Here is a 20,117-nt window from a genome sequence, read left to right on the forward strand (position 1 = left end):
CCAAAGCAGTAAGCATAAGAACAAAGTTGTAGGCATCACCCTACCTGTCTTCAAAATATACTACAAAGCTAGCAACCAAATCAGCATATTAGTATAAAAACAGACACACAGATCAATGGAACAGAATATAGAATCCAGACATAAATCCACACACTTAGAGCCAACTCATTTTTGACAAAAGATGCCAAAAACATACAATAGGGAAAGAGGACAGTCTCTTCAATAAATGGTGCTGGGAAAACCCAACAACCCCATGCAGAAGAATGAAACCAGACCCCTGGCCGGGTGTGGTGGCTCATGCCTATAATCCCAGCACTTTGGGAGGCTGAGGCGAATGGATCACCTGAGGTCAGGAGTTCAAGACCAGCCTGGCCAACACAGCAAAACTCTGTCTGTACTAAAAATACAAAAATTAGCCAGGCATGATGGCAGATGCCTGTAATTCCAGCTACTCAGGAGGCTGAAGCAGGAGAATCACTTGAACCTGGGAGTTGGAGGCTGCAGTGAGCAGAAATGCCATTGCACTCTAGGCTGGCAGACAAGAGCAAAACTCTGTCTCAAAAAAATAAAAGAAAGAAAGAAACTACACCCATGTACAAAAATCTGCCGAGACCAGCTCGGTTGGGGCCCTAACCCAGGGGTGCTAGAGGAATTAAAGACATACACACAGAAATATAGAGGTGTGAAGTGGGAAATCAGGGGTCTCACAGCCTTCAGAGCTGAGTGCCCTGAACAGAGATTCGCCCATGTATTTATTCACAGCAAGTCAGTCATTAGCATTGTTTCTATAGATATTCAATTAACTAAAAGTATCCCTTATGGGAAACTAAGGGATGGGTAGAATTAAAGGAATAGGTTGGACTAGTTAACTGCAGCAGGAGCATGTCCTTAAGGCACAGATCGCTCATGCTATTGTTTGTGGCTTAAGAATGCCTTTAAGCGGTTTCCCACCCTGGGCGGGCCCAGTGTTCCTTGCCCTCATTCCCATAAACCCACAACCTTCCATCTTGGGCGTTATGGCCACCATTAACATATCACAGTGCTGCAGAGATTTGTTTACGGCCAGTTTTGGGGCCAGTTTATGGCCAGATTTTGGGGGTCTTGTTCCCAACAAAAATCAAATCAAAGTTAATTAAAGACTTAATATAAGACATGAAACTACTAGAAGAAAACGTTGGGGAAAAGCTTTAGGACATTGGTCTGGGCAACAAATTTTGTGGAAGATCTCAAAATCACAGGCAACAAAAGCAAAAATAGACCAGTGAGATTATATCAAGTGAAAAAGCTTCTGCACAGCAAAGGAAACAATCAACAAAGTGAAGAGACAACCCACAGAATGGGAGAAAAATATTTGAGATCTATCTGACAAGGGATTAATAACCATATTATTATAAGAAACTCAAATAACTCAACAGCAAAAAAATCTGATTTTAAAATGGGCAAATGATCTGAACAGAGATTTCTCAAAAGCAGACATACAAATAGCCAACCAGTATATGAAAAAATGCTCAACATCACTAATCATCATAGAAATGCAAACCAAAACCATGAGATATCATCTCACCCCAGCTATAATGGCTTTTACCAAAAGGGAGTAAGGATTGCTGGTGAGGATGTAGAGAAACGTACACTTAAGTTAGTGTACATTTCATACATTGTTGGTGGGAATGTAAATTAGTACAGCCACTATGGAGAACAGTATGGAGATTCCTCAAAAAACAAAAAATAGAAATACCGTATGATTCAGCAATTTCACTACTTGGTGTATATACAAAAGAAAGGAAATCAATATATCAAAGAGACATCTGCACTCCCACATTTATTGCAGTACTATTCACAATAGCCCAAATTTGGAATCAGGCTAAGTGCCCATCAATAGATGAATGGATAAAGAAAATGTGGTACATACACGTAATGAAATATTCTTCAGCCATAAAAAAAAGAATGAAATTCTGTCATTTTTGCAACAACATGGGTGGAATGGTCATTATGTTAAGTGAAATAAGCCAAGCACAGAAAGACAATTATCACGTGTTTTCACTCACATGTCAGAGAGTTAAAAAAAAAAAAGAGTGAACCTCATGAAGATAAGGAGTAGACTGTTGGTAACCAGAGCCCAGGAAGAATGGGGGTGGTGGTGGGGAAAATGAAGAGAGGTTGATTAATGGGTACAAATATACATTTGGATAGAAGAAATAAGACCTGGTGTTCAACAGCTCAGTAGAATGACTATAGGTACATTTCAAAATCACTAGCCAATAATAATTTGAATGTTCCTTTTTTTTTTTTTTTTTTTTTTTGAGATAGGGTCTGGCTCTGTCGTGCAGGTGGGAGTGCAGTGGCGTGATCTGGGCTCACTGCACCTTCCACCTGCCAGGCTCCAGGCTCAAGCAATCCTCCCACCTCAGCCTCCCATGTAGCTGGATCTACAGGTATGTGCCAATACGCCCAGCTATTTTTTGTGTTTTTGGTAAAGATAGGGTTTCACCATGTTGCCCAAGCTGGTCTCCAACTCCTGAGCTCAAGCGATCCTCCCATCTTGGCATCCTAAAGTGCTAGGATTACAGGCATGAGCCACTGTGGCTAACCCAAGATAAATTACTTAAGGAGATAGATATCCCAATTTGATAATGTGTCAAATTATCATATGTACCCCCAAAACATGTACATCTATTATGTATCAATAAAAAATTTTTTAGGCCAAGATTGGTGGCTCATGCCTGTAATCCCAGCACTTTGGGAGGCTGAGGCAGGCAGATCACTTGAGGTCAGGAGTTCGAGACCAGCCTGGCAAACATGGTGAAACCCCATCTCTACGAAAAATACAAAAACTAGCCAGGTGTGGTAGTGCCCGCCTATAATCTCAGCTATTCAGGAGGCTGAAGCAGGAGAATCGCTTGAATCGGGGAGGTGGAGTTTGCAGTGAGCTGAGATCATGCCACTACACTCCAGCCTAGGTGGCAAAGCGAGACTCTGTCTCAAAAAAAAAATTTTTTTTTAAAGAAATAATATGAGGGCTCAATGTCTTATGGTAATAATACCAAACTCTTACATTCTGTGCTTGAGAAAAGAAATAAACATTAAGAAATTACTATTCAGAAAAAGGTTATATTTGGTATATAAGAAAACAGAACCAGAAATATTAATACTATTCACTGACTCACTACTCATCAATCCAATTGTCCAATATACCCTTATTAGCATCTACCAAGTTCCAGGTACTCTTGAAGTAGAAAAATAAAGAACATTTGTTCTTCTCTTTAAAGAACTTGGAATATGGTCATAAAGAGTGGTGAACTGAAATTATATAAATAGGTTCTATAATAGTTTCTTTAAAAAAATCAATAATGCTGATGATGGCTAACATTGTCAAAGTTGCCAAATCTAAAATCCAGTGCTCAGCTGGACATGGTGGCCTGTAATCACAGCACTTTGGAAGGCTGAGGTAGGCAGATCACCTAAGGTCAGGAGTTCGAGATCAGCCTGGGCAACATGGTGAAACCCCATCTCTTCAAAAAATACAAAAGCTAGCTGGGCGTAGTGGCACATGCCTGTAGTCCCGCTACTTAGGCGGCTAAGGCGGGAGGATCACTTGAAGCTGGGAGGCGAAGGTTGCTGTGAGTTGAGATGGTGCCATTGCACTCCAGCCTGGGCGACAAGAGCGGAAACTCAGTCTCAAACAAACAAATAAATAAATACAAATCAGTGCTCAATCCTTACCTTGCTCTACAAGAAATTGACAAGAGTTGATCCTTCCCTTATTCATTACTTGCTCTGTCTATAACTCCCGCTCCTGGTTTTCCTCCTATGATCAGTCCTCTAGCCTCTGCCACATTGTTGCCACATTCACCCCCTGGGGGTTCTCATTCAGCCATCTGGCTTTAAGCGTCATCTCTACACTGATGGCTCCCAATTTTCTGACTACACCCCAGCTTCTCTCTACAACTCCAAAACAGTTTATCCTATTGCCTTCTTGATTAACAAGCATCTCACAGTTATTACCAATCTATACTCCAGACCCACATAGCTCTAAACCTGCACCTTCCTCACGGTTTCCCAGTCCAGTAGAGTTTACCTTGCAGTAACCCCTAAGCCAACCCTGGAGTAATCCCTAATCCCTTTTCTTCTTTCCCCCCAATTTCCAATCCGTCATCAAATCTGTGGACTCTTACTTTCAAAACACGTCTTGAATCTAATAACTTCTCTCTTCCCTTCTAGGATATCACTTGACCTGGACTCTGAAGTAGTCTCTGCTAATTGGCTTTCTGCTTCCATTTGTGTCCTATTATTTTTCACACAGCAGCCAGATGAATCTTTAAAAACTAAAGTCAGATCATGGCTCTTCTCTATTCAAAACCTTCCAACTGCTGCTTTTCATCCTCTGCCCTTAGGCAATATCACGACTCATTCCCTCATTTCCCATGTCCCCTCAGCTCTCTGCACAAATATCACTTCATCAGGGAGATCTTTCCTAATATCTCAAATACCAGTGCCTTCGGCCTCCACCCTCTGGTTCCTGTTGTATTTTTCGTTGCCCCTTGATATTACACTTATGTTTTATGTAAACGCATCAAGAGAATCTTGTCTTTCACTAACTGTATTTGCAGGTCGGGCGCGGAGGCTCAGGCCTGTAATCCCTGCACTTTGGGAAGCTGAGGGTGGGGGGGTGGATCACTTCAGGTCAGGAGTTCGAGACCAGCCTGGCCAACATAAGGAAACCCCATCTTTACTAAAAATACAAAAATTAGCCGGACGTCGTGGCGCATGGCCGTAATCCCACCTACTCTGGAGGCTGAGAGTGGAGAATCGCTTGAACCCGTGAGGCGGAGGTTGCAATGAGCCGAGATGGTGCCACTGCACTCCAGCTTGGGCAACAGAGCGAGACTCCTCCGTCTCAAACAAACAAACAAAAAACAAACTTGTATTTTCAGTGCCAAAAAAGGTCTGGAAAGAGGTGGGCACTCGGATGCTTCAATTCTAACACTTTAGATATCTATTAAATTATCCCAACATATTAGATTTGCTGAATTGCTGTCCATATTTCGTAGATGTGATAGCTGAAGCACGGAATCATGAGGTAACCTACTCAAAGTGGCATTGATGACTCATAAATGGCTTAGGATATAAACCCAGGTTCAACACCTGGGACGCCCTCTCTGCTCTTCAGCACTTGAAGTTCAGGCAGCAGAGAGAGCTGACGTGGAGCCAGGGCTGCGCTCCTGGGGCGGGTTGAAGACAGGGTGAGCATCTTGATATCCTGGAAATCATCGCGCACCCAGTCACCAGCGTTCGGGAGCCTGTCGCAGCGGGACGGACGGAATCCGGAGCAGGCGACAGGGCGCAGAAGCGGGATGTATTTCTGTTGGGGCACCGACTCCAGGGAGCTGCAGCGCCGGAGGACGGAGCGCAGCCCCGGGGCTGAGCTACTGCAGGCGGCCAGCGGGGAGCGCCACTCTCTGCTGCTGCTGACCAACCACAGGGTCCTCTCGTGCGGAGACAACAGCAGGGGCCAGCTGGGCCGCAGGAGAGCGCCGCGCGGGGAGCTGCCAGGTGAGCGCGGGGCCCCAGGTGCGGGGTGTGGGGACCCCAGTGCATGGGCGCGGGGGCTTGGGTACCGGGCGCAGAGAACCGGGTGCGGGGCGCTGGGACCCCGGGTGAGGGGCGCGGGGGCCCAGGTGCAGGGAGTGGCTCAGATGCTGGGCGCCGCGGGCCAGGCAGGGGGGGGTGTTGGGAGCCCCGGATCCCTCCGGACCAGAAGAGCCACAGGAACCGGGAAAATGGTGCCCTGTGCTACGAAGAGCAGCTTCCTCAGTTTCGTTTTCCCGATGCCCCTCGGATTTGTTTCGGTTTCCAATTCAAGTTCAAAGCGAAACTGAGAGCCGAAACTAACCTGGTCAACGCTGCTCTGGACAAAGATGTGGTCCCTCCGGCTTGCCTTGCAGACAAATCCTCGCCTGCACGGTTCTACCTGGAGAAGGCAGCCTGACCTTACAAACGTGGTTTGTGGGTTGGACACCTGTATCTCCCTTAGAAATACACTGGGACCTTTTTTTTCTTTAAAAATATGTGATAGGCTGGGCGCAGTGGCTCACTCCTATAATCCCAGCACTTTGGGAGGCTGAGGCCGGCGGATCACGAGGTCAGGAGATCGAGACCATCCAGGTCAATATGCTGAAACCCCGTCTGTGCTAAAATACAAAAAATTAGCCGGGCTAGCCGGGCGTGGTGGCGTGTGCCTGCAGTCCCAGCTACTAGGGAGGCTGAGGCAGGGGAATCGCTTGAACCCGGGAGGCGGAGGTTGCAGTGAGCTGAGATCACGCCACTGCACTCTAGCCTGGCAACAGAGCAAGACTCCGTTTCAAAATAATAATAATAATAATAAATATATATTGTTTATATATGATAATACAATAATCGTTATGGATTATTGTAGAAATACGAGAACAAAATCACCGTAGCTCCAACACCCAAAGATAACTCCTAACATTTTGATGCATTTTCTCCCTGTCTACTTTTTTCTATGTATATAATCTTTATAAAAATCATGTCATTATAGATTTGTATATGCAGTATTCATGCAACTCTGAACACTGTGTTTTCATCAAACATAATCTTATGAACATATTACCCTTTTATTGTGTATGTTTTGAAAATATATTTTAAATTGCTACATAACATTCTAAACTCTGAGAGTACCATAATTATTCTCTTTTTGTGGAAATTAGATTGTTTCCCACTAGGGACTTTTATAAATAATACTGATTGATATTCTTGTAAGCAAATATTTGACCACATTTCTGATGACTTGCTGAGAATAGTTTCAAAAGGTGTGTGGAGGAGGAAAATTTTTCCTTTACCTTCTTAGGTTCAGCACCTGGGTCCTGCAAACTTAACTGACAAAAGACAGATTGACAGGAGGAAAAGCATACAATTTTATTAATCTTTTACATATAGGGAAATTTACATGCCTGGGAATTTACAGAATAGAAGTGAAACTCAAGTGCTTCGACTTAGGAGCTTGTGTACCATGTTTAACAAAGAAAAAGGGATTTGGACTTTAAAGGATGATGAACTCAGGGAAAGTGACTAGAAAAATATATGGGAAAATCTAATGGACGATAAGGTTATTTTAATTAGACTTGTTTATGCAGGCTCACCTCAGGGCCAAGTCTTCATCTTAGGTGACCCTTCTCTTCTTTTTTTTTTTTTTATTTTATTTTTTGAGATGGAGTTTCGTTCTGTCGCCAGGCTGGAGTGCAATGGCATGATCTCAGTTCACTGCAACCTATGCCTCCTGGGTTCAAATGGTTCTTCTGCCTCAGCCTCCCAAGTAGCTGGGATTACAGGCCCGCCCCACCATGCCCAGCTAATTTTTATATTTTTAGTAGAGATAGGGTTTCACCATGCTGGCCAGGCTGGTCTCAAACTCCTAACCTCGTGATCCACCTGCCTCGGCCTCTCAAAGGGCTGGGATTATAGGCATGAGCCACCGCGCCTGGCCGACCCTTCTCTTCTTGGTGCAGGAGATGGGAGCTTCTCACAAAAGGATATTTGTGACCTACTTTTAGGTAGATCAGAAGAGAGCAGAGAACTCTTCCTTCATCTGTTGATTATTAATTGCCTTCAGCTCAAATTCTTTTGGTAAAGTAGCAAGTTTTTAGGTCTTATCACCTTCATTTGGAAATGAAGGGCAACATGATAGTTAACGCCAAATTGTTCTCCAGAAAAATGGTACCAATTTCTATCTTTGTGAGTGCATGAATCTTTGGGAAATTTTAGCCTTGCATAAATTTACTGTAAATAGTTGAAAAAGATAAGATTACAAAGATAAAAGGAAAACCAAAATCTTAAATGTTACAAAAACATTACTGGTATGATGTTCTCAACTCCAAACGTCTAATAATTCAGAGACAGACACCTTGGGAAAGCAGTTTAGATTGGCTTGTAGGGAAATGTGATCCGGTTTTCATTTGTGGCCATATTTAGGGCCTCCATTGGGGCATAGTTTTCACTTTTCATTGTGAGAGGATCCAGCACCTGCCTCTCACATTCATGAGGTAGGCGCCCTTCCAATTTCCTTCTGAGCAAGGGATTCACTGCTTTCAGTGTTTAGGGTGGGAAGACAGAATGGCAAAATGGAGGAGATCCTAAATTTTTTCTGGGTCCCTTTATTTTGCTGGGTTTTGCTAGAGAAACATTTGGTCATGTGTCATAGTGCCTAGAAGTTACCCCCTCCATGATGCCTAATCCTTTAAATAGCAGCCATTAAAAGATAGACTTGAGTACACTAAATGTTTTTAAGAGTCAATTTGAATATTCAGCAGTTCATGAATTGAGCAGCACCAGACCTCAAGCAGTTGGGCTCCACTAAGGGAGGTGCAAGGAGATGCCAGGGGTAACCTTTGATAAGGTGTTCCAGGAAGTAAGACAAAGAAAATATTTGATTGGTTAAAGTGGAAAGTCCCTTGTTTGAAGTAGTCAACTGTTTCTGGTTGGTAAAGTCTCTTAGATGTTAGTTGGTGGTTTCTGATTGCTTAACCTTAAGTTTCATTTTCCTAGGCTATGATCAATCACTCTGAGTTGAGTTTTGGTTTGCTTAGGTAGGAACCCAAGGCGCTGGACCCATCTCAACTTAATAGTCTCCCAGTTGATTATTTTAACAGAGCTGTATCCTATCAAGACAGGGTAACACACATTGGAATTTACTTCCGTCAGACATTTAGAATGGACTTAAGGTCTTGAGTTAAAAGACCATTGGAGGAGACAAGAAATCTGGATGATCCTTCTTTTTGAAGAAAAGTGCTGTCTTAAACTTGTGTTAAATTAATAATCCGGTGGTGGTGGTTGGGGGGTGTTTTGTTTTGTTTTCCAAAGAACCAATTCAGGCATTGGAAACCCTAAATGTTGATCTTGTGAGCTGCGGGAAGGAGCACTCCCTGGCTGTGTGCCACAAAGGAAGGGTCTTCGCATGGGGAGCTGGTTCTGAGGGACAGCTGGGGATTGGAGAATTCAAGGAAATAAGTTTCACACCTAAGTAAGTATTTCAATCCACTCCTTCATTTATTCAATATATTTAGTACCATGTGCCAGGCACCATGCAAGATGCCAGGATACAAAGACGACTGTGACAGGCCAGCTTCAGTGATTCACATCTGTAATCCCAACACTTTGGAAGGCTAAGGTGGGCAGATCACTTGAGGTCAGGAATTTGAGACCAGCCTGGTCAACATGGCGAAAGCCCCTCTCTACAAAAAATACAAGAAAATTAGCTGGGCACAGTGGCAGTCACCTGCAATCCCAACTACTTAGGAGGCTGAAGCGGGAGAATTGCTTGAACCTGGGAGGCAGAGGTTGCAGTGCATGCAGAGAATGCACTGCACTCCAGTCTGGGCAACAGAGGGAGACTCAGTCTCAAAAAAAAAAAAAAAAAAGACTATGACAAACACAGTTCCTAACCTGAAAGATGAAGGCAGGAAAAAACCTACAACACCAATTATTATTTAATTAGAGCAGAGTGAAATGAGATGTGACCCTTTGATCTTAATCTTATCCCTTGGAATATCTATGGGGGCCCACTTAGACCTCCAGAGTGGGTATAAAGACTACTGTAAAGTAGAAACATTTGAGCTGCAAAAGATACAGATATAAATCTTACCTGAACTTCCTTTATCACACTAAAACAGAGCCTCCTGAAAATACAGTTCCCAGTAGCTTCCTTGAGTGAGAGTTTCCTGGGAAATCAGTTGTCATTAAGATAGACCACCCATAACCATTACCATCAAAAAGCCCAATAGAACCTTCTATACTTTCTCACTGAAGTCCCAAAGCCCCGCCTTTTATTAAGTTGACAGATATAAAACTTTACTTTGGGATATTCTGCAATAGCGAGCACACTTGTAAATAACCTTTGTCTTTTCTCATGTTAATCTATTGTCAGTTCATTTGCAAGCCCCCAAATATTGGACCAAAGGTGGAAGAGGAAAAGTTTTTTTCCCAACATAACCTTTTGACGTGTTATAAACCACTGGGCCCTAACATTTTACTTAGTAAAGTGGAGGGAAATGTCACATTTCCTCACAAACAGCTTCCCAGGACAGACATGACAAGTAGTTGGCTCTGGATTGTGTGTTTATGAATTACATACTTAGGGAATTTTCAAATGCATGCTTTTTAATATTAGGAAGTGACCTCTTGTTACCTCTTCTGGTCATTAAATTCTAGAAGAGATCAATGTTATTTGGGGGACTGAGCATTGAACTTGGAATGAAAAGACCAGAATTTGAGTCTAGTTCTACAACGTGATACCTATTTGACCTCTTTGAGTTTCATTAGATTCACCTTATGAAATTGCCGATAGTGGCCAGGCTCAGTGGCTCATGCCTGTAATCCCAGCACTTTGGGAGGCCGAGGCGGGCAGATCACCTGAGATCAGGATTTCGAGACCAGCCTGGCCAACATGGTGAAACCTCATGTATACTAAAAATACAAAAAAAAAATAGCCAGATGTTGTGGTGCATGCCTGTAATCACAGCTACTTGGGAGGCTGAGGCAGTAGAATTACTTGAACTCAGGAGGTGGAGGTTATAGTGAGCCAAGATCGCACCACTGCCCTCCAGTCTGGGACACAGAGCGAGACTCCATCTGTGAGAAGAAAAAGGAAATTGCTGATAGTTATCTGCTTTTGATCCACAAAAATGGTGGCAATTTTGTATGATTTAACCTAATGATTTCTTTATTAAATTAGGGCTTAAATTAGATGATGAAGATGTTGGTATTCTATAAATTCTAAGGCCCTATACTATATATGTAGAAAAACATTATTTTTCTCTTAGGCTAGTAAGTGTAGAATAAAATTAGTATATTAGATATTGCATTAAAGTCCAGTAACAATGGCTTTTGCATTATATACTGTTTTGGATTCTGTCCTATACCTTTGTACATGTTGATGTCATGTTAAAAACAGTTTGAGGGCTTTGGAATAAAGGTACTACAGAAATACAAGAAAATAAAATGGTTTTCCTAGACCAGATGTATTACTTGAGATACTTTTAAATATCTGTAGTCCACTGGACAACTCACTCTAAATAAGGATTAATTAACTTTGTATTATTTGTATTACAGGAAAATAACGACTCTGAATGGTATAAAAATAATACAAGTTTCCTGTGGACACTACCACTCCCTGGCATTATCAAAAGGTAAGAAACACTTTTTGGATCTGAGTGTGATTAGGAAGTAATTTTTTGAATAGGAATTATAGCTGTTGATTTTTAATGCACTGGGGTTTATTTTGAAGTTTTTCATTCTCCAGGTTTTGTAAGATATATTGTTTTTATATTTTTTTCTCAAATTTCGTGGTCCTAATTATACTCTAAACAGTGCCTAATTCATAGTGCCATAAGGGGCTGTCTCTGGTTATTTGACCTAACTGGCTAACTCTCTCAGAGCTTAGTAGTGGCTTTATTTCCAGCCCTTTGCTCTTTATGCTGAATGGCTTGTCCACACTGGCAGACTTATTTGTCTATTTCACTTAGATCAAATAAAGAGAAGTCAAGGTGTCAAAATCATGACTATATTTTTTTCTTTTTTAAAATTTTTACTTCTTTATCTTTATGGACACATAACAATCATACATCTACACTTTTTCGACCAAACTCCACCCTCTTTTGTCCACCCTCAATACAAATTTCTCAATGGAGAGTCTGAAGGAGGAAAAATTGTTCCTCCACCCTCTTATGCGTAGTCTTTGGGAACCTGCAAATTAAATGAACAGAAGACAAATTAAAAGAGAAAAGGCACCCAATGTTTCTATTTTTGTTTTTTTCTTTTTTGAGATGGAGTCTTGCTCTGTCACCTAGGCTGGAGTGTAGTGGCACAATCTCAGCTCACTGCAACCTCCACCTCCTGGGTTCAAGCGATTCTCCTGCCTCAGCCTCCCAAGTAGCTGGGATCACAGGTGTGTGCCACCATATCCGGCTAATTTTTGTATTTTTAGTATAGACAAGGTTTCACTATGTTGGCCAGGCTGGTCTCCAACTCCTGACCTCAAGTGATCCACCCGCCTCGGCCTCCCAAAGTGCTGGGATTACAGGCATGAGCCACTGCCCGGCCCCCAATTTTTATTAATATTTTTGTGTACAAGAGTTCACAGAAAAGAAGTGAAACTAAAAGTAGTGGTTAGACTCAGGGACTTATATACTGTTTTAATAAAGAAAAGGGAGTTTGGGCTTCAAGGGATAATAAATTGTGAGAAAGTGACTAGGAAATATAGAGAGAAACCAATGGAAGATAAGGGATATTTTAGTAAGATTTGTTTATGCAGACTTAATCTCAGTGCTGTTTCATCGTCTTCAGCGATAAAAGTTACTCTTCTCTCCCTGGAACGGTAGAGTGGAGATAACGCCACAAAGGGAAACTTACGCCCTGCTTTTAGGCAGATAAGAGAAGGGCAGAAACCTCTTCCTGCATCTCTTAACTCTCAGTTGCTTTCAACTCAAAACAGTCCTTATACCAAAGCAGCATATTCTTGTGTGGCATATCCTGATCCCCTTCAAAGGACTGTAACGTTTGTATGTTCCTCAGGTGATGTCTTATGTATCATTGCAACTGTGCCATGGTTTATGGACAGCTAATATTTATTGGTCGCCTTCTATGTGCCAGCTGCCATGTTAAATGCTTTATGTGTGTTTTTTCACATAATTACCTTACAAACACAGGAATTGGGCGGGGCATAGTGGCTCACACCTGTATTTCCAGCACTTTGGGAGGCTGAAGCAGGAGGATCACTTGAGGCCAGGAGTTTGAGACCAGCCTGGCCAACATAGTGAGATCCTGTCTCTACGAAAATTTGAAAAATTAGCTAGGCCGGATCACAAGGTCAGGAGATCGAGACCATCCTGGCTAACATGGCGAAACCCCGTCTCTACTAAAAACACAAAAAATTAGCCGGGCGAGGTGGCGGCGCCTATGGTCCCAGCTACTCGGAAGGCTGAGGCAGGAGAATGGCGGGAACCCGGGAGGCGGAGCTTGCAGTGAGCTGAGATCTGGCCACTGCACTCCAGCCTGGGCGACAGAGCGAGACTCCGTCTCAAAAAAAAAAAAAAAAAGAAAAAAGAAAAATTAGCTAGGCATGGTGGTGTGCACCTGTAGTTCCAACGAATCAGGGGGCTGAAGTGGGAGGAGTGCTTGAGCTCAGGAGTTTGAAGCTGCAGTCAGCTATGATTGTGCCACTGCATTCCAGCCTGGGCAACAGAGTAAGACTGTTTCTAAAAAAGAAAAACAAACCAACAAAAACAGGAGCAGGGTATGATTTATATCCTCATTTCAGAGATGGAAAAAATTGGGTTCAGAGACTTTAAATAATTTACCCAAAGTTACACACTAAGAAACAGAATTGTCAGGATTTGAACCTATAGTGTTTAGGTCTCAACCCTAAGTGCTTAACTACTACACTGCACTGACTACAGGTCCAGGGCATATGCCATGGCCATTGTGTGATTCCTTCTACCTGTCATTTCTAGGTCTTTGATCGTGGGCAAGTTATTTAATTTGGCTGAGTCTCAATTTTCTCATCTGTAGGAATATTGATACCTCACTTGCAGGTTATTTAGAAGATTCAGTGAGAAAAGATACTCTGTGTACCTTGTACAGTCCTTAGCATATACAGAGGCACCATAAATAGGAGCATCTTTTCCTTCCTCACTCTCCTTCTTAATTATGGACATGATGTGAATTCTTTCCTTGGGGTACTGACTTGCCTTTGCATTCGTCTGGACTGTAAAGGCTGGGCAGAGCCCAGGCATTCAATGATTTGTGTGGAGAAAGGTGAGTTCTCATAGACCTTCGTGAGAGTTTGACGTTTTATATTGTGCCCTCAATATTATTTTCTGTGTTAGAAATTACTTTAGAAGAGTTAAAAAATAAAAGATGTAATAATTTATTAAAAAATCTCTGAGATGTGTTAGTATTTCACTGGGTGTATACTTAGGCATTAGATAAGCTTAGATTCGGCTTTTTTTTTCTGGTTGTGTGCGGTGGCTCACACCTGTAATCCCAGCACTCTGGAAGGGGGTCACTTGAGGCCAGGAGTTTGAGACCAGCCTAGCCAACATGGTGAAACCCTGTCTCAACTTAAAATAGAGGCTGGGCACGGTGACTTATCCCTGTAATCCCAGGACTTTGGGAGGCCGAGGTGGGTGGATCACCTGAGGTCAGGAGTTCAAGACCAGCCTGGCCAACATGACGAAACCCCACCTCTACTAAAAATACAAAAATTCACTGGGCATGGTGGCAAGTACCTGCAATTCCAGCTACTCGGGAGGCTGAGGCAGGAGAATCACTTGAATCTGAGAGGTGGAGGTTGTGGTGAGCCAAGATTGCGCCATCGCACCCTAGCCCTGGGCAACAGAGCGAGACTCATCTCCAAAAAAAAAAAAAAAAAAAAGGCAGATTAATAGGAGAAAAGGCATATGCATTTATTAATATGCATGGGGGAGAACCACAGAGCAATCACCCCAATGCCCCAATGGGGTAGAGAAGCTTAGGTACCATCTCGAGGCAGAGGTGGTCCTGTTGTGTAGATAAAGCCTTACAGGTAGCAGCCCTCAAAGAGAACAGATGGTGAATGTTTCTTCCAGACCTTTAGAGGCGTGGGACTCTCAGTTAATCTTTCCTAGATCAGACTCGGAAGGGCCTCAGAGAAAGCCTGCCTGCATCAATGCAGATTTTCTGTACAGGCGCAAATCTCCCTCACAAAAGACAGCTTTTTAGCTATTCTTGTACTTCCAGCCCTACTGAATAGCCATCTTGAAATAATGTTAAAGAAGTGGGATGAAATATATTGGTTTGGTACCCCTTCAGGAGTAAGGGGGCAGAGAGTGAGTACCTGGGTGGAGGGAAGGAGTGTTTCTAGTTTATAAGGTGGTCAGGGAAGATATCTCTTATAAGGTGACATGTGAGCAGGAACCAAATGAAAAGGGAGGGAGAGAGAGAGGATGCTAACCATGAAAGAATTACCCAGACACAATGGCCACGAGGTTGGGGCATGCTCAGAAGTGTACTCTAGGAATAGCAAAGGGTCTTGAGAGAAGGGAGCAGGGGGAGATGAAGTCTGGGAAGTGGGGGTGGGCCAGACTGGTGATGTGGGGTCTGTGATGGGAGTTGGTCCTTCACTGAGTGAGACAGCAAGCTCCTGAAGTATTTAATTGGACGTACATTCTTAAAAGGATCACTCTGGCTACTCTTTGGAGAACAAACTGCTGGGGTCAAAGGTTGCCTCGGGGAGATCAGTGAGGTGCTCTCATCATTTTCCAGGAGAGAAATGTTGGTGACTTGGCTAAGGTGGTATCAGTGGAGAGGTGAGAAATGGTGGGATTCTGGATAGAGTTTGAAGGTAGAAGTTTTGAATTTGCTGGGTTAACGGGTGTAAAAGAGAGGAGTTAAGGATGACTCTAAGATTTTTGGCCTGAGCAGCTGAAAGAACACAGTTGCCCTTAACTGGAGGGAGAAGAGTGGACATTGTTTGAAGGGATTTTTGAAGGTGACCTGGACCGCCCTGCTTGCCTTTAGTTGGGATACTTTAATCTCATTTTTTTCTTTATCTCTGTTCTACCTTTTAAAGATCTGTAAAATTAAATAGAAGTGGAATAGAAATAGAAGGAAATCCTACCATTTGCAACTTGGAGGACATCATTCTAAGTAAAATAAGCCAGACACAGAAAGACAAATACCTAATGATCTCACTTAGATGTGGTATCTAAGAAAGTCAAACTCAGCCAGTCGCGGTGGCTCATGCCTGTAATCCCAGCACTTTGGGAGGCCGAGGTGGGTGGATCACTTGAGGTCAGGAGTTCGAGACCAACCTGGCCAACATGGTGAAACCCCATCTCTACCAAAAAAATACAAAAATTAGCCGGGCATGGTGGCACATGTTTGTAATCCCAGCTACTCAGGAGCCTGAGACAGGAGAATCACTTGAAACCAGGAGGTGGAGTTTGCAGTGAGCCAAGATCGCGCCACTGCACTCCAGTCTGCATGACAGAACGAAACTCTGTCTCAAAAAAAAGGAAGTCAAACTCAACAAAAACAGAGTAGAAAGGAAGTTGCCAGGGGCTGGGGGTTTGGGGGAAATCAGAAGATGTGGGTCAAAGGGTACAAACTTTCAGTTATAAGGTGAATATGTTTTTAATGTACAGCCATGTGACTATACAGTTAATAATAGTGCATTGTATACTTGAAGTTTGCTAAGAGGGTAGATCTTAAGTATTCTCACTGCACACACACAAAGGTAACTATGTGAGGTGATGGATATGTTAATTAGCTGATTGTGACAATCATTTAACAATATATATGCATTTCAGCACATCATATTGTATACCTTAAATACATGAAATTTTTATTTGTCAATTATACCTCATTAAAGCCACAAAAAAAATTGTAGAATTACAGTGTAGTTTCTATTTGAATTTGGTATTCTAATATGTGTACAATTCTTAATTTCTTGTTTTTGTTTTTGTTTTTGTAGATAGCCAAGTGTTTTCATGGGGAAAGAACAGCCATGGGCAGCTGGGCTTGGGGAAGGAGGTCCCCTCTCAAGCCAGCCCGCAGAGAGTGAGGTCCCTGGAGGGGATCCCACTGGCTCAGGTGGCTGCCGGAGGGGCTCACAGCTTTGCCCTGTCTCTCTGTGGGACTTCGTTTGGCTGGGGAAGTAACAGTGCAGGGCAGCTGGCCCTCAGTGGGCGTAATGTCCCAGGTAAGGAGATAGTCTTGTTTGTGCAGTAAATCATTCTTTCTTTCCAGTTGGAAGACCAACTTGGCAAAGGGCAGTCTTAACAGTTAAAACAGTGGTTCCCAAACTTGTGACACATTCGAATAACCTAGGGAGCTGTATTAGTTTCTTGTTGTAGAGGTAACAAATCATCTCAATCCTAGCAGCTTAAAACAACACAAATGTATTATCATGTAGTTCTGGAGGTTAGAATTCTGACACAGGTCTCACTGTGCTAAAGTCAAGGTGTTAGCAGGTTGCTTTCATCTCTACAGGCTCTGGGGGAGAATCCATTTTCGTGCCTTCCCCAGCTTCTAAAGGCCACCTGCATTAATTGACTCATAGACCTCTTCTTCAAAGCTAGCAGTGGCTGATCAAGTCTTTCTCAAGTCACATTACTTTCACGTAGATTCTTCTGCCTCCCTCTTCCTCAGTTAAAAGACCCTCGATTACAGTGTGCTCACCTGGGTAATCCAGGCGACTCTCCCTTGTTTTAAGGTCAACGGATTAGCAACTTTAGTTCCGTCGGTTTCGGTAACTTAACATATTTACAGGCTCCAGGATTAGGAAGTGGGAGACCATTATTCTTTGGGAGGCCATTATTCTGCCTACTGTGGGATCCTTTAAAAATCCCGATGCCCAGGTCAGACCCCATACCTATTAAATCAGAATGTCTGGGGGTGAAACAGAAGCATCCGTCATCATTAGAGATCTCACAGGTGATTCCAATTTGCAGCAAAGTTTAGAAACTGCTGGATTGGGAGACTGCTAACATTAGGTCAAACAACCAGTTCCTCTAGACAAAAGAAAACTTCTATAAACAACCAGTTCCCCTGAACACAAAACTCTTCAAGATGTACTCCCCACAAACTCCATCCTCCTCTATTCAATTCCTTACATTCAGCTAACATATAGTTAACACCTAACCTGTGCCAGTCCCATGCTGAGCACCTATACCTTGTTTCATTTCATCATTTCAGCATTAGCTAAGTTTTTCTTTCCTTTCCTTTTCCTTTCCCTCCCCCTCCCCGCCCTTTCTCCCTCTCCCCTCCCCTTCTCCCCCTCCCTTCCCTTTCTCCCCCTCCCCTCCCCTTCTCCCCCTCCCTTCCCTTTCTCCCCCTCCCTTCCCCTTCTCCCCCTCCCTTCCCTTTCTCCCCCTCCTCTCCCCTTCTCCCCCTCCCCTCCCCTTCTCCCCTTCCCCTTCTCCCCCTCCCCCCTCCCCCTCCCCCTCCACTCCTGTCCTCTCCCCTCCCTTCCCTTGTCTTCCCTTCTCTCATCTTCCCTTTTCTTTCTTTTTTCTTTTCTTTATTCTTTTCTTTTCTTCAGACAAGGTCTCACTCTGTTGGCCAGGCTGGAGTGCAGTGGTGCGATCTCAGCTCACTGGAATCTCAGCTCTCAAGTAGCTGGGACCACATGCACACATCACCACACCCAGCTAATTTTTGTATTTTTTGTAGTTTCAGGCATGAGGGTCTTGAAGCTTAGCTGTCTAGGTCAATAGCCTTGGGGTTTCACCATGTTGCCCAGGCTGGTTTTGAACTCCTGCGCTCAAGTGATCCACCCGCCTCAACCTCCCAAAGTACTGGGATTACAGGTGTGAGCCACCATGCCCAACCAGTTTTTCTTATCTTTTCAATTTTTATAATACATTTGCAGAGCACCTATCATGTGACAGAAATATGTGAAAATTGTCAGAATCAATATGGAGTCACTTATTTCAAACCCTAATAAAATGGAGTTGGGAGGCCGGGGGGCATGAAGGCAGGATCCTCACACAGATCCGTCTGATAATAACTATCCCAGAGGACTCTACCAAAACCACAACCTTGCAGTTAAGGCCACTTCTATGAGGACATCTTTCCAGTAACAGTGTTTCCGAACTGCAGCCTTGCAAATAACCTTACTAAATGGCAACCTTGCAGTCAGGGTAGCTTCTGTGTAGACCCTCTCCTAGCAATGGCCAGTGCACATGTCACTGCCTGCAATAAGTCCTTGTAACCAATGAACTTCTGTTTCAAAATAAGCTCCGTGTACTTTTCCTTTTTGCCTTTAGAAGTTCCCGCTTGCCTCAACCTTCCCAGATATGCCCATGGCCTGCTATGACATGCATATCCTGGATTGTAATCCCATCATTCATTCCCAAATAAACTTGTTCTTTGAGATCTTCTCTGTTGTTATTTTAGGTTGACACACGAATACAACACAATGGCAGTAGTATCAGGCATGAGGGTCTTGAAGCTTAGCTTTCTAGGTCAATAGCCTTGGGCATTCCAGAAGATGAGATAGCTTCCAGAAATAAATGTTAAAGGGCACTTAATTTTTTCTTTCCCAAGGTAGGATTTTTCCTCTGTCTTATACTTTGGATTGTTTACTTTTAAAAATTATGTTAATGAATTATAAAAATAATAAAAGATACAAAAGATACCCCTTACATGAAAAATATAAAAAGATATTAAAAATATAAATACTCATGAAATCTGAAAAGTATGTTAGTGAATTATAAGAATAATAAAATATATCTGTTACATAAAAAATATAAAAAGCTATTAAAATGTAAATAGTCATGAAATCTGAGTCTGTTTCTTATACTCTAAAGATGCTGCTTTCTTTCAACAGTGCAAAGCAACAAGCCTCTCTCAATTGGTGCACTGAAGAATCTAGGTGTGATTTATATCAGCTGTGGTGATGAGCACACTGCGGTGCTTATCCAGGTAATCTAAAATGTGTTGCTATTTTTTTAAGTTCCAGAGAAATGTTAACAAGGTACATAGGTACTAATTATTGTTGAAAGCCAGAGACCTTAGCCCATTTGGGCCACTATAACAAAATACCATAAAAAGAGTGGCTTATAAACAACAGAGATCTATTTCTCATAGTTCTGGAGGCTGGAAAGTCCAAAATCAAGGTGCCAGCAGATTTGATGTCTGATGAGGGCCAAACTTCTCATTCATAGATACTATATTTTCACAGTGTCCTCACATAGTGAAGGGGCTGAGGGGTCCTTCTTGAGTCTCTTTTGTGAGGGCACTAATCCCATTCTTGAGGGTTCTGTCTTCATGACCTAATCATCTATCAAAGGCCCCATCTCCTAATATCATGGCATTGAGGGTTAGGATTTCAGCATATGAATTCTGGGGGATGCAGACATTCAGACTGTAGCATAAGATATATATACTAATATCCAGACAGAGCCATTCAGTGTACACATATCTAAAGAGGAGATGTGAACCAAATATAATTCATAAGGTTTTCAAGATCCTATAACAAAAGCTAATTTCAGCTTTAGGAAATATCTTTAGATACCTACTAAATTAGGTTAATAGCTGTGTGGGGTGGCTCACGCCTATAATCC

At 42.8% G+C, this 20,117-nt stretch overlaps 1 protein-coding gene across 4 annotated transcripts in view; it reads left to right on the forward strand.

The window, feature by feature from the left end:
* Positions 1 to 5,165: 5,165 nt before the first annotated feature.
* HERC6 (HECT and RLD domain containing E3 ubiquitin protein ligase family member 6) overlaps positions 5,166 to 20,117 on the forward strand; it is a 65,595-nt gene continuing 50,643 nt past the window's right edge. For 2 of the 4 annotated variants that reach the window (XR_012434953.1, XM_045393358.3), the window contains exons 1-5: positions 5,166 to 5,550; positions 8,875 to 9,034; positions 11,122 to 11,198; positions 16,523 to 16,750; positions 19,382 to 19,476. Coding sequence is in view for 2 of the 4 variants with exons in the window: in XM_045393358.3 (XP_045249293.2) it covers positions 5,352 to 5,550; positions 8,875 to 9,034; positions 11,122 to 11,198; positions 16,523 to 16,750; positions 19,382 to 19,476 (759 nt within the window). In the remaining 2 variants the exon portion in view is untranslated. Of the gene's footprint in view, positions 5,551 to 8,874; positions 9,035 to 11,121; positions 11,199 to 16,522; positions 16,751 to 19,381; positions 19,477 to 20,117 lie in introns of those variants that run through there. The other 2 variants (XM_065545238.2, XM_074040123.1) reach the window with 2 other exon arrangements.

The sequence above is a fragment of the Macaca fascicularis genome, chromosome 5 (genome assembly GCF_037993035.2).
Source record: "Macaca fascicularis isolate 582-1 chromosome 5, T2T-MFA8v1.1".
NCBI classification, from domain to species: Eukaryota; Metazoa; Chordata; class Mammalia; order Primates; family Cercopithecidae; genus Macaca; species Macaca fascicularis.